Source organism: Rhipicephalus microplus, chromosome X, assembly GCF_043290135.1.
Source record: "Rhipicephalus microplus isolate Deutch F79 chromosome X, USDA_Rmic, whole genome shotgun sequence".
NCBI classification, from domain to species: Eukaryota; Metazoa; Arthropoda; class Arachnida; order Ixodida; family Ixodidae; genus Rhipicephalus; species Rhipicephalus microplus.
Genome location: NC_134710.1, coordinates 75,959,405 through 75,974,323, shown reverse-complemented (window position 1 = coordinate 75,974,323; position 14,919 = coordinate 75,959,405). Strand labels below are relative to the sequence as shown.

General features: G+C 43.1%; 1 protein-coding gene across 1 annotated transcript in view; it reads left to right on the top strand.

Moving 5' to 3' along the window:
* LOC119175979 (histone-lysine N-methyltransferase NSD2) overlaps positions 1–14,919 on the top strand; it is a 49,253-nt gene that overhangs the window by 24,851 nt on the left and 9,483 nt on the right. Inside the window, exon 3 of the mRNA XM_037427072.2 lies at positions 4,072–5,208. Coding sequence (XP_037282969.1) covers positions 4,072–5,208 — 1,137 coding nt within the window. The remainder of the gene's footprint in view (positions 1–4,071; positions 5,209–14,919) is intronic.

Here is a 14,919-nt window from a genome sequence, read left to right as displayed (position 1 = left end):
GAAGTTTGTGAGTATAAAGTGGCAGCAGTAAGCACAGGACCAAGTTGACTGGCAGGACATGGAAGAGGCTTTTGTCCTGCAGTGGATGTAGTCAGGCTGATGATGATGATGATGAACAAACCATCAGTTTCTGTCTCCTTCACCTGTGAAAAAACTATAGTCAGGTGAACATTGTGGTACATAATAAAGGAGGAGTGTAAAGCATGTTTTGGGCTAATTAAGGACGGCAGTCTCGCACCACGGTCTCACTGATAACGAAGTTGCAGGATGACGAATACTGCAGCTTTTACACTGCTCTTATGCAGAGGAAGTGCAGTATTTTCGTATTCATGAAGAAAATGAAAATGTATTGACTTAACAGACATTTGTTTCTTTTTTTGATACTGTCAATAGTTTTACATTCGGTTCATTTGGACATTTCTTCTGGTCACGTGAATGCCAAATTAAAGAGCTCATACTGTATGATAATTGCTTGTGCTTTTGGAATGTTAGCAAATAGATGTAGGTGATCACTCTCTTATAAACAGCATTAACTTATCTATGTGTGCAAGGCAACTTATTCTTTACTTGTGGTTATTTAGCATTGTTTTTACAGTCGACTCTCAGAGAAGTGTTGTAGCACTACAGCAGTCTTTTATTTTTTCCTATTTGAAGTAAAAAACAGTACCCCAAATGTAGCTAAGTGGCTTATGCATAGAAAAATTCAAAGTTAAGGCATATCAAAAGAGGTGAGTAGATTTTGCCTCTACCCTGTGTTTGCAAGTACAGTGGCTTTTGATTGAATTGTGTCAATGTAGGGCTAACTACATGTACTTGTTTTCATTGTTCTGGGGTCATCTCTCATCGGCGTCTTTTTGGCTTGTACCCTTGCATCAGTGTTGATATCACCTTTAGTTGCCAGATTCGTAGCGACATATGTGGTTATCTCGAGCAGTTGCGCATGCCTGTTGTTAACCCATTCAGCGGCAGTGGCAACTTGTTTATGCTAGTGGTATGACCTGGCGGCAAAAACAGAGCAAGACACATTGTTCGCTAGATGAATGGAACCTTTTGCATACCACTTTAAAATCTCGGTGTGCTGCATATGTGTAGTCAATCACTTTGGTGAAGGGACTGCTGGGTTCAATGGGTTGTTTAATGTGCCGCACTTTCAGAACCAACATCAAAAACCTTACTGTGCTTTTCTTGAAATGAAAGCAACCAAGATCTAATTGCACACACATTTAAGGCCTAAAATGTCATACTTTTTATGTCAACATAAAACCTGACTGACTGTAGAATGAAATATTTGATTACCTGCTAGATACCATTTACATCTGCACAGCACGGTTTTCGCAAATCGCTCTCATGCGAAACACAGTTAATATCCTTTACTCACAAGCTGCATCGCATTTTAGACCAATCATCAAAAGCTGACTGTGTTTATTTAGACTTTTCTAAAGCCTTTGACACGGTATGCCACAAGCTGCTACTACACAAACTAAGCAAACTCCAACTCGATGACACCATAATGAAGTGGATTGTATGTTTCCTTGAAAATCGCTCGCAATTTGTTTCAGCTAATAATCATAACTCTTCATTCAGCCAGGTTTCCTCTGGTGTCCCCCAGGGATCTGTTCTTGGACCTCTTTTGTTTCTTATTTACATTAACGATCTGCCTTCTCTTATATCCTCTAATGTTCATTTGTTTGCCGACGACTGCGTAATTTTTCGCGAAATAACTGCTGACAACGACTCCTACTCTCTCCAGTCAGATCTAAATAGTGTAAGCAACTGGTGCAAAGAATGGTTAATGGAACTTAATGTCACTAAATGTAAAGTAATGCGTGTATCGAGAACTACTAGTTGTATGCCTATATATTACCTGAACAATACACCACTTGAAATCGTTTCCTCTTACAAGTACTTAGGTGTTCATATTACCAACAATTTAACTTGGACGAAACACATCGAATACATTATTAACAAGGCAAACCGCATGCTAGGTTATTTACGTCGAAACTTTTTTTCAGCCCCGTCTTCTTTAAAACTTCTTCTATACAAAACACTAATCAGATCCAAACTAGAGTATGCAACACCAGTATGGGATCCTTGCCACGACAACTTACTCACCGCACTTGAACTTGTTCAGAATAATTCAGCCCGTTGCATACTATCAAATTACAACAGAACGGCAAGTGTAACGGCAATGAAAAGTAGTATTGACCTCCCATCCTTAGCATCACGACGTCGCATTTTTCGCCTAACTTTATTTCATAAGATTTATTACCATGCTTCTCTCCATGCTGAACTGCTTTCACAACCTCAGTACATATCATGTCGAATTGACCATAATCATAAAGTTGGAGTTGTTTCATCTAACACTAAATATTTTGCTGAGTCTTTCATTCCAAAAACATCCCGAGAGTGGAACCACCTTCCCGCCGATGTTGTTTCCATACGCGTTAATCACCTGTTTCATCAAGCATTAGCTAATATTGTATAATCAGGATAATCTATGTTTTTTCTATTTAAACACATGCTCTGTTTTTTTTCTATGTTTTGTACATCTTGTTACTCCCACTCCCCTCTTCAATGCCCATGGCCTTGAGGGTATAATAAATAAATAAATAAATTAGCTGCTGAAACTTGCAAAAAAAAAAAAACCACACATTACTTCATTTTCTTTCTTGGGATGCAGTATTGAGTGCTTTGGCATTACGTTATGTGAATGTGATACACTTGTAGACGGGGCATCATTATTCATGCCTGAAAGGGTTATACTTGAAGTTTTGATGTCACATTTCAATATAAGAGCACTGTACTACCACTTCCAGTCCACTTCTAATCTCCTCATCGAAACAGCTAGCCATGCACCTAAATATTTCTCTGCAGATGGCAGCTTTTCCTGTAGAAACGTTGTTTTTCCCATGGCAATTGATGCAGAGCTGTTTACTGTGAGACACCCAATGGAATCACTTTCCTCCAGTGTATGGGGGTTAGTCTATGACCCTGTTACGTTGCTATGTATATTATTGCAACGTGCAAGTTCTTAGTGGATGGGTGTCTGAGACCCCAGACACCTACGAAAAGACGAGGCCGTTTGTACACCACACTTTGTACACACATGAAAAAGCGGGCACACATAACATGGACAGACTATGTAAACAATCCTTCCCTGTCTCCTTGCACTACCGAAGCCTTATCTTAACATTCCCTCATCTTAGCATGGACACAAGACACGAGGCCGGTCTCGCCAAAGTTCGTTGCTACATCTTGAGCTGGATCCCGTTGTCCGCACGGTAGACCAGGCAGCTACTTGAAGAGTTGGCACCACCACTGTAATCCATCCCGGCCGGACACCTGCTTTGGAACACGTGTTTGTAGCCCGAGAGCTCCGCGTGTCCTCGGGCACAGGATGCCTTGAAGCCGCAGCACGTCAGCGACGCACGGCCGTGGCAGGTAGTACGTGGCAGGTAGCTCGGGTTCAGCTGCTACCAGGCTCAGGTCCGGAACCCAACGGCCGTGTAGCGAGCCCCGTTTTCCTCGTTCCTTCTCTTGTACCTTCGCCGCCACGCTCCCTCCTTTTTCTCATGCCTACCGTAGCCTGTTTCTATTGTTTTTTTTCCCTGTTTTTCTTCTGTTTGGTCTTCAGCCCAGCACTCGTGCCACCTTCGTCGTTGTCTGCTTCCAACTCTTGTAATGGCGTGCACTTTGATCCTTCACGCATGTCACTTATCACAGACCCTAAATGATTTCAAGCAGAAACACGCTTGCCATCAAGCAACCACATTGTTGTGGCACTAAAATTTTCTGCTGAAATTTCAGCTTATGCAAGTTTTCTTCCTAGTGTGTAGTACTATTACCATGAAGCAACATAAGTAAGAAATGACAGTTTGTTGCAAAAGGTTGTAGAGCTACAACCTGAGGCCTCTCCAATTCATAGAGAGTTGCAGAAAGTCAAGATGTGAACATTGTGTTATACTTATAATTTTTTATAGCGTGAAAAAAAATTCTGCATTGAGGTGCTTAGTGTTAAAATGAGCTTTTTTTACCCCAGTGCTAACATCTCTCTGCATACATTGTTTGCAGGTCGGCTGTTGCGTTGTGTGCAGTGTCCATCAGCCTTCCACCCTGAGTGCCTGCCAGCTGGCTCAAATACTCTCGGTTCTAGTTCCTTGGTGTGTCCACGACATGGATCGCAGAACACAGCCTCTGCTATTAATGTTAGTTGGTGCATGGTGTGCTCCGAAGGTGGGAAATTGCTGTGCTGCGAGGGCTGTCCTGCTGCCTTCCATGAGACGTGCCTTGGCCTGCAAGAAACACCAGAAGGGACCTTCCTGTGCCCCGACTGCCAAGACTGGAAGTATCCCAAATACGGTGACATGATTTGGGTCAAACTGGGCTGTTACCGCTGGTGGCCAGCCCAAGTGTGTGCACCAGGTGACATACCATTAAATATTCAGGCCCTTAAGCATGAGCCTATTGGAGACTTTGCAGTGCGTTTCTATGGCTCACATGATTACTATTGGACAAACCGGAAACGGGTGTTCCTTTTCGAAGAAGGTGACAGTGGCAGCCTGAATGCAAGCAGCAAGAGTGTGGCACGCCTTTTTCAAGCTGCCCTTGAAGAAGCCAGACAGGCTTGGGAGGAGCAGCGAAGGGCTCGTGAGCTGGGTGAGAAACCAGCACCTTTCCGCATGATCCGTGTCAACCGAGTTGTATGTCCAGGAGCAGCAATGCCTTCCGCTGCTGTACATAAGAGATCAGTCTGTACGTGCACCCCCCAGGACCCCTGCCGTGCTAATTGCCTGAATCGACTTCTTCTATACGAATGCTCTCGTAAGCTGTGCCCTGCAGGTCCCGCTTGTGAAAACCAGCGCTTTCAGAAGCGAACATATGCTGAGACCGCGTTGGTGCGGACACCTGGCCGTGGATGGGGCTTGCTCACAAGTCAGGCACTGGCAGCAGGTGATTTTGTCATGGAGTATGTTGGAGAATTGATCGATGACAAGGAGTGTGAACGACGGCTGAAAGAGCTACACACGGACAATATCCAAAACTTCTACTTCTTGACCTTAGCAAAGGACCGCATCATCGATGCTGGACCAATGGGCAACATGTCCCGTTTTATAAACCATTCGTGCCAGCCAAACTGCGTGACGCAGAAGTGGACTGTCAATGGAGATACACGAGTTGGTATCTTTGCCATTCGTGACATTCCTGAAGGTTAGTGGCTTGTTATGCATGCTTTGTTATGCATGTTCTATAAATGCAGGGGTGAAACAGCTGCAAATATTGCACATTTTTGATACATTTTCGTTTTCTTGCATCGAACTGCTCCAAAACAGCCTCGAAGGCTGTAATTTTGATGCCAACCTCAGCTTCAGTGGGAAAAAGGGCCAAGTTGATTAATAAGACGCAACTATGCATGTTCTTCTTCTTTTGTTTTGCACCTTTCTGATGACAAATGCTCCCGTGGTGCCGCCATAATCTCCTCTAAACCGTTGTAAACATGCGTGACCCCACAAAAAATGTGCTGTTGTGCATGAAGCGTGCTACTTCTACTAGCTAGGTTGTGTGTTCTGGTGCCATTGTCGCCTTCCAAAAACTACAGAGTCGAGTGTTGAGCGTAGTGGGATTGACTCTCGGGTTCTTTGTTGCGCATAGTGCGTTCCTCCGGTCGCTGCAGTTTTCCTGTTAATGCTGCTGCGCGCAGTCACCTATTTGTGCCGTGAGCAAGTAACTGTAAACGTGGAGTCAATTCCTTGCATGCGACGCGTCTCCTGGATGTTCTGGCGTGTGCACATGGGTTCTCAACATGGGTTCCATCAGCGACAGAACGCGAGCAGCTTATTCCCGGGTTACCCCCATTAACTACTAGCTTATTTAGACAACTGGGTTCTGTGGGGATCTGAGGTGCGCCCGCAACCATTTTGCGGGCATTCCGCCGTACGGCCGCTCTCCTTCTTCCTCTCCCGGCAACTCGATTGTTGGCTGGGGGGCATGTTTCTGCACGATGTACCGGCACCAGAAAGAGAATGGCACATCACTGGCAGTCTCCGACTTCACCCTCGCCTCACCGACAACCAGCGCCACCTATGTTCATGTAAGGGTCGTTGACCCGGTTCTTCCCCCACACAGACACACACACCGGCACCACTAAAGCGTCCTTCGTTGATCTCGCGAGTAACCGGTCGCTACCCCTCTGCAGGCCAAAAAGAAAAAAAGAAAACATCAAGTAAAGAAGAACATGAACACTCAAATGAATGAAAGCAGCAGCAACTGGGCGGAGCTGACTTTTTTGTAAGCACAGGCTGTAAAGAAGTTAGCTAACTAGACTAGATAGTAAAAATAAGGGCCTTCGGTTGCAGGAATAAGCCCGCCGTCCGACGCGAAATCACTAAGGTGACCGCTTCCTCTGGTTATACCAATGCATGGTCTGAATGCGGTCCGCCGCGCTGGGTATGCGCCTTTGGTTGCACAAAGAGCCACTGGGCACTGGCGCAGGCTCATCAGACTTCGACGCAAAGGCTTTCAGGTCTGCGATGTTGGCATGGCCGAGTTTTCCTGAAAGCGGGTCTTTCAGTAAGTATGCGAGCAGAGTCCAAGCTTTCTCCACTCGGTACGGACCAAGCCACTTAGGAGCAAGCGAAGCTGAGAAACCCTTGCTCGCGTCGATAAGAGCGTAGTTGCACTTCGGGACAAGGTCACCTACCTTATATGAAAAGTGGCAATGTTTTCGGTCGTACTGGGCCTTTTGCTCGACCCTGGCCAATGCCAAACTCTGTCTTGCTCAACTGAGAGCTCGACAAAGCCTGTCCCAAAGTGTTGAAGCGTAAGCAGAACAGTCTGCCGGTTCTTCCTCGAGCTGGCAGTGCATGACACTGGTCACCGGATTTGCCAACTCTCTTCCGAAGTTAAGTAAAGCGGGAGAGAAACCAGTAGAGCGACTCTCGGAGGTTTGAATTGCAAACGCGAGTTCACTCAAATGGTCTGCCCAGTCCTTTTGACTTTTGTCAAAGGCCGCCAACATCGGTTTGAGCGTACGATTGGTTCGCTCCGTCAAAGTGGACTGGGAATGGTAGGGTGAAGTGATGCAGTGATTAATGCCTAGGGAACGGCACGTATCCCCAAACAACCAAGCGGTGAAATACGACACATTGTCCGTGATAAATCTTTTCGGAAAGCCGAACCGGCTAAACACTTCCTGTAGCTTCTCTAGCACCGCTCTCGCTGTCACTTTCCGTAGCAGAAACAACTCCACCCATTTAGAAAACTGATCAACAACTACCCATCAGATGTATGAACCCCTGCTTACTTCTGGGGAATGGCCCCATCAGGTCGCAGGTGGCTACTTGCCACGGACGCTCATTGATAATCTGTCATCAAGCTGGGCGGCTTGCCACCCTTTTATTTCACTGCTTGACAGACGTGGCAGGAATGGCAATAGCGAAAAATGTCATGCTTCATGCCAAGCCAAGTCACAACCTTGCTCAGTTTCGCAAAGACTTTGGAGCCACTCAGGTGACCGGCCATGAACTTGTCGTGAGAGGCTCGCAACAGTGCGCCTCTCAAACTTTTGGGCATAACTACCTTATACGAGTCCACAGACTCCTCATCAGTGGCTATGTATTTCAGCAGGAACTTTGCATTTATAAAAGCCATCGCACTTAATATCCGCGCATCAATGTCTTCAGGTAGAGAGACGCACTTGGTTATTTGCGAAGCCGTGGTGACGGAACGCGCGTTCGAACCATTTTAAACATTATGAACGGGCTTCTCGGCGCTTTATTCGTGACTCATGACGCGTTGGCAATCACATGGCACAGTTGTCATGAATGGTGATGTGCCGCTGCTTCGTTTTGTAATCTAAATCCTCAATGTACTCTTTAAGCGACGTCGCTGCATGCGTGCCAGCTCCGAGTTGTGCTTTTAGGCTTAGCTTGATCGGTGTTTCGGGCGGTGGCAGTGTGACTTCGTTTTCTTTTTATTTATTTTTCTTATGCAATAAAACTGGCCTCTGTACATTCGGCAGTTCGTTTGCGTAGACACGAATTTCTTACCTGCGCTGCCCGAGCACTTTACCTGAGTCGCGGAGCGGCAATCACAAGTCGATGTATTACTGGGAGTTCTACATCGACGGTAACCTATGATAATATATATATATATATATATATATATATATATATATATATATATATATATATATATATATATATATATATATATATATGTGTGTGTGTGTTAAACTAGTCGGCGTGTGCCGTATTAATAATCCGTGGTTGCTCGCGTGGAGAGGCATTATCAGCATCATTCGCTTATCACTTAGTGCCACACTCACGCGCTTTACGAGATAGTTGGTGTGACGAAGTTTCTTGGCACCCGCGCTGAAATCTTGAAGGTGGTCCTGCACGAGGTGGCCGCAAACGGGGGGTGCAGCGCACTTTTGTTGTCAAAAGTTCTTGACGCTATCATGTCAGGCTTTTCTTTAAGCGAAGGACCACTGTTACGTAGCTAAGATTCTTGTACAATCGCAATTTTTGAATTTCTTTTTTAGTGTGATGCGTATATCTTTTTAACTGTTTCCGGGGAACCTAGTTTTTAACAAAACCTTTTTTTTTATTACATATTATTTCACATGTTTGTTACGAGGGCCGTGGTATGTAAAAACGTAGTGCAGTTCACACCTAGCAATAATCTGTTTAAAAACTTCCTTCAAAATCTGTTTCAGTGTTATGTGTATTATAAACCAATTATAATATGCACTGGTGCCCCCACGTTGCTAAAAATTTGTATTTTTCAAGCTCCCAGGACGACATATCAAATTCTGCTAACTGCTCCCAAGCAAGATTCTTCTGCTACAAAATGGAAATTTCGCTGCTCCAAAAACTGCTCCCAATTTAGTTTAGTCTCAGTCCACTCATCCCTGTAAACGTACACATGGTATACAAACATTTTTCAATATTTTAATGTACTGTGAAAGTGAACGGTCACGTTTGCAATGCAATTACTGCATTGTTCCTCAGCTGGGTATGTGCCAACTAGTACTCAAAGGATCTGACTTTGGCCTGAACGTGTGATTAGATGCTGGCGGAAGTAGAAAAATTGACTCATAGTGATGGCATTTTTTTAATATTTAAATAGGGCTGGGCAGAGATACCCAAAAAAGTATTCCGGAATGCAGATACTGAGATACATTTGTGATTGACGTTACAAGATATTTCAGAGATACTTTTGCCAAAAGACGAAAAAAGTATTCCGAAACACAAATACAGCAATACAGATACTGAAATACTTTTCTCTGTGTCGGGGATAGTCATACTCCGTACAGACATTTGTTATGTGCAGCATAATATTTAAAATGCGCAGTGCATTGAAACTTGCATAAAGATTTATTCATTATTTGATCCCCGTACCCTGAGTGTCATTGAGGCATTACAATGGAGGCTTATGCTGCACATAATTGTTAATAACGAGATATTTACAGATATCAGGCGCAATGAAAAACTATGCTGTATGAGAGAAAGAGTCACATGCATTCTACCCCGAAATTGTGATACTTGGCGGCAACAGTATTAGCTATGCTAGAAGTAGCGTAGCTCAAGCGAAGCGCTGGAACCATAAACAAACAAATTGAGAAAAAGTATGGTTTTATTCTCCGCAGTCAGCACGTGTCTCTGGCTGAAAAAGAAAGTAAGGCTCCTGAATTCCTTGCTGCCGCTGTAATGGCGGTACTTACTTCAATGACCTTCTACTTAGTAGACTTGCGGTTCAGGCTAGTTGGTTTCTGGTTTTTCTTAAGTGGTCTAGCGTGAAGCAAGAACACATAAACAATGAAGACGAGCATTTACTTCCAGTTGAAGGTTTAGTGTTTCCTAGAAACATAGAAAAAGCACAAAGAAGAATGAACAAAACAAGCAATGTGAAAGGAAACGCAAAAAGACCTTTTTCCAATTGCAGTGTAGCCACGTTGGCATCTTCCAGAAATGCTTTAGCGAAAGAAGTATTGTTGATGGCACACGGCACCACACACCAAATTCTTTGGGTGGTTTGTGGTTTCCGTGATAAGTTGCGGTTTCTCAAAGGGGCACCGCAAAAAAAAAAAAAGTAACGAGCTACCCGTGTCCCGGATAGTATCGTGATACGGGGGATACATGGTAAAAGTATTTCACTACTGAGATACAAATACATTTTTGAAAAGTATCTCTGAAATGCTATTGCGATACTCTTGTATCGCAATAATGCACATCCCTGTATTTAAATAGGGCTTGTATTTTTTAGTTGCATTTGAAAGTTTCAGAAACTGGCATGTCACACTGCATGACACTGTCCAAAGGAGTAATTCAGACTGCTATGTGCAGCCTGCTGTTGTTTAGGCAGATAATAATTTTGCTTTGTTATTAAAATCTCTTTATGTTATTAGGAATCCCTACATTATTCTATGCTTATTATGTGGCAAAAGGAGTTAACACAGAGAAGTGGTGCTGGTTTCATGGCAACTAGTAGAACCGAAAATCTGCATTAAGCTGCGGCCTATCACAGAGCATCAACACTTCACGAATGTTAGCTTTATAAATACATTACTTTCTTGCAGGTAGTGCTTTACTTGTTTCCTGGTGTTTAATTGCTCTCACCCAGAGCTACCACTGTTTGCAGTATGTGTTGCATTGTGAATAGAACAGCATTGTAAATAGAACAATTATGATGAATGTTTTACTGCATTTTTCTCGTAACCATTCCATGATTAGACACTGATTTGAATGTTTCCCGCGGCACTGAAAAACAAAAAATAGCTAGCATATAAATTTATTTTTAGTCTTTTTAAGACGGGGTTCTTAAACGCACCTCAACTCGTCAGCATCAGCCAAGAAACTTAGTACAACAGAGGCTGCTACATTGAAGGTCGAAATGATGCATGGTGGGGGCAGCAAAGGGTCGGCTAGGATTCCCATTTGAAATAAGCCCTTTCTTATATCGCATTTCTGAAGGAGATTCGGCATTGGGATTCAAGAAACGTGTTGACACTGCGAGCCAGAACAGTGAAAGTGTGGACGTGATATCGAAATATATCTTTCACTGCACAGTTTTGCTTCAACAAATAGTCATTGCATGGGGTGCCTCACATAAAAAGTGCTTCGTATCAGTGATGTCTGTGTAGCTTACCTGAACAAAGTGTTATCAATTAGAACAGGCAAGAAAATAATGCGAGTGGCATTTAATTAAGTCTTAATGCTCTATTCCATCTGGAGTGCACAGCAACTGCTAAATTTATAGGCGCGCTGGCATGATGCCTAGAAATGCTAAGCTGTGATGAAAGAAGTAAATGTCCGCATTTATCTACTTGTGGATGCTACTTCTTTTGTCACAGCTTAGTATTTTTCATCACAGCTTAGCTGTTTAACTGTCATTCTAGACAAGAGAGCTGGGGGTGCTGATGCTAAGCTGTAATGAAAGAAGTAATGTCCACATTTACTTGCGGCAATTACTTCTTTCATCACAGCTTAGCGTTTCTGGGCATCTTATTGTTTATCTGTCCTTCTAGACCAGAAAGCCAGCTTGTTGATTAGGGAAAAAATATAGGACAAGGACACTCATGCACTACTCTGTGCACGGCGACTGGCGCACTGCCCCGCGGCCGTCAGCACAGACAGCTGTTGAGAGCCCGAGCAGAACCACATGCTCTCCCAACACCAGAGCACGTAGCTTATCGGAATCATCAACTGCTGCTTAGTCAATTGCACCAAAAGGTACACATCGTGTCCTGCAGGCACAATGTTTTACAGCTTCTTGAGTTGACCTTGCTTTATCGGGCAACAAGATAAGTGGATCAGGGTTGCGAGACGTAAAAAGTGTTTGGTTCCTGCTACCTCTGCCATGTCTCATTCTGCCGCTGCATGCCTGATCTCAGACACCACCTCTACAGATGCAATGATCTTTCGTGATGGTCCTGCTGCCATAAAGCTGGTGAGAAAAAAAAATTAATGCAAGGCATTTTAATTTAGCTCAAGGCTAATGGAATGCTTTAATGGATCTTAATAATTATTAACTTTGCGTCTACCCTTCGCAGTTTTGGGGTGTGCAATGCGAGGTAAATTAGTGCTTTGCTGGATTGATCGGACCATCAGTTATGGAGTGAACCGAGTTCTGTAGCATATTATCATAAACACAATTAGCCACCCAGCAGCGCTATGCGAACGCTGCTGGGTGGCTAAATCAAGCCAGGACTTTGATAGGTTGGTTGACCCTTACTAAACTGGTGCAACTCACCACGTGGGATCGGCCATGAAATTTGCGGTGCCTTGTTATATAAAGGAATTTTTTGTTAATAATCTCAAAATGCCTAGCAATAGTTTTTTGTTTTCAAAACAAATAATTAGCTTAACTCTTTCGTGACCGTGCGAAAATGCTGGTTTTTCATTTGTCTCGGGAAGATCTTTTTAGGAGCGTGAAAAATGCTCCAGCATGTATTGCAGTATACCAAACTTTGCAGAATGAAATGCCGTTTCCAAAAATATATGATGTAGAGCAACAAAAATCATTTATAATGAGTTAAAATGTGAAAAATATAGAATTTTTTATCGCCAGCTGGTAAACTGTGTAATAAAAAACACTATATATGTAAAAATTTTTGAAACAAAGAAAATTCAGAATATACATTTTGTAGATAGATGGCTGAAGAACAGTATAAGAATAATGAATGTTGTACAAAATGTTTCTCTTCACATAGACCAAGAAAATTGTAACTGAAGTGCTGCTTTGTTGCTCATGCCATGCAGTGAAACATAGCATGTTTATGAGACACAAGTGTACTCAAACATTTTTCTCAGTAAATTTTTGTTGCCTTGCGATAAGTCTCCAGGTATTCCAATATAAATGGATACCCGTGATGTGAATAATCCCTCTATAAATGAAATGTCCAATGAACTTCGCTCTTTCATCTAGCTTCATTTTTTTCCATGAGCCACCTCACTCTGCATAGGTTGGCGTTCAAATATATGCATCCAAGCAAATTTCTGTGCATCTTTGAGTATATCGTAATAAAGTTCTGGAACGTTTCACGCTGCTCTTTAGTCAGGGCCAAGATGTGCTCGGGGGGCCTTGTTGCCGTTAGAAGGTCTGCAGCCAGTGCCACCACACCACGCCCTAGCAAAGTGTAGATGACGCACGTAACCTGAGTAACTATAATACCCATTCCACTCGGGCATAGAAAATGACATTCGTTAGCGAAGGCGTTCAGTTCCGGAATGACATTTTTTTCGGTGGCGCTGCTACACGTCCAAAGCGAATGACATTTGACTTGATGATGTCGATCGCAGCACCTTCCTCGTGAGCATGGGGTGAGTAGCAATAAAAAAATAAACAAGCGTTTACAAGCTTCATACACATCCGATAATAATTAAAAGTATAAATAAGCATATTATGCTGCCGTTAGATTTTGTTCGTTACTTTGTTTCATGACGTTGCTACCGACCATGTAGCAACTTAAGCCAAAGCTAGTCAGATCTGCAGCATAAAAAAAAATGGCGCCTGGCGCATCTATTTTACAGCGCCTACCAGGTGAAAAGAAGTTTTTAAGCAGTTGTCTAAGTGATTAGTGTAAATAAAATACGCAAAAAGTTTTCTTCCAGTCTAATCAAATGTCGTTTTATACAATTTCTTCATCAGCTGTGCCGTCGAGAGTACGCATTTCTCAGTCGAATGAGTTCTTGCGATGGCATTAGGTGACAAATGGCATTTGGGCGAATGCCATTTCGTTCATCCCTGTGCCACGGCACGAATGACCTTCAATCTCAAGGCATTAGGAGGTAAATTCCATTTTCTCCGCCGGTGTGGCAGGGGTATAAGATTCTGCACAAAGGTCAGAAGCTATATGCACTTTCAGTGGAGGAGATAACTTGAGGATATAAACAAAACAAACCCATGAACGGTGGCGGATGTCTCAGGCTGATGCAAAACATTGTCGCGATAAAACTTGAAGCTGAGGTGCTGTCATCCACGAAATCTAAGCTCGTCCTCACACAATTCAGGTGGGGCCGCAAGACAATTTGAAGCAGCACATGTATTTTGCAGCGCTGATGCGCACCCATGTGCGCGTGATGACGGCGTCATAGAGGCAACTAGTGACATTAGATGTGACCCTATGTCTGATATAACAATACAAGCAAAACCAAAGCGTCTGGAAACTGGCTGTGGACGCCACCTTCACACTTTATTACATGCGGTGGACCTTGGCAAATATTTTTTTGTAGAATTAATTTTTCTCGACTCCTAGCAACAGCTCTTTATTGATTAGCTGGCATGAATTTCAGGCAAGTATTACTGCTCAACTTGATCAAATTGCGAAGCTAACACATCAATTCAATATTTGGCTTGTAAAGTTTCTTTTCATTACAAAACTTCGTTATAATAATGAGGGGCATGCGCAGGTAATAATGAGGGGCACGTACTTCTGTCAAGGTGGCCAACCTAGTGCATTTTCCCAACTACACACGAACATTGGTTCGCGCAAAAGTTTGTAAAAAATTGCTATGTTGCCTACATCGGCAAAATCAAAAAGATTCTGAAAGTTGTGTGGCTGGACTACTAAAAAGTGCTGGGTGCATGAGTAAAAAATTTAACATGCCAAAATCGATGACCGAAAGGCGTCAATTACCGGTGATCGATTTCAATAGGTGTGGTAACAAAAGTAACGAAAGTAAAAGTAAAAAAGAACACTAATGTTGTTCACAAATAAGCTTGATTTAAAACCTTAGCATTCAATTCGTTTCATCTCTCGCAGTAAATTGCATTTGTCATCATAAACACTCCATTGGCTTTAATCCAGTTCTGTAGCCCCAAAGAAAAGAACCCCCACTAGTGATAAATTTAATCTCATCATTCGAAGTGGTTCATCCAGAAGTCTTATTTATTTGATTGGTAAAAAATCTGTATGTTAGG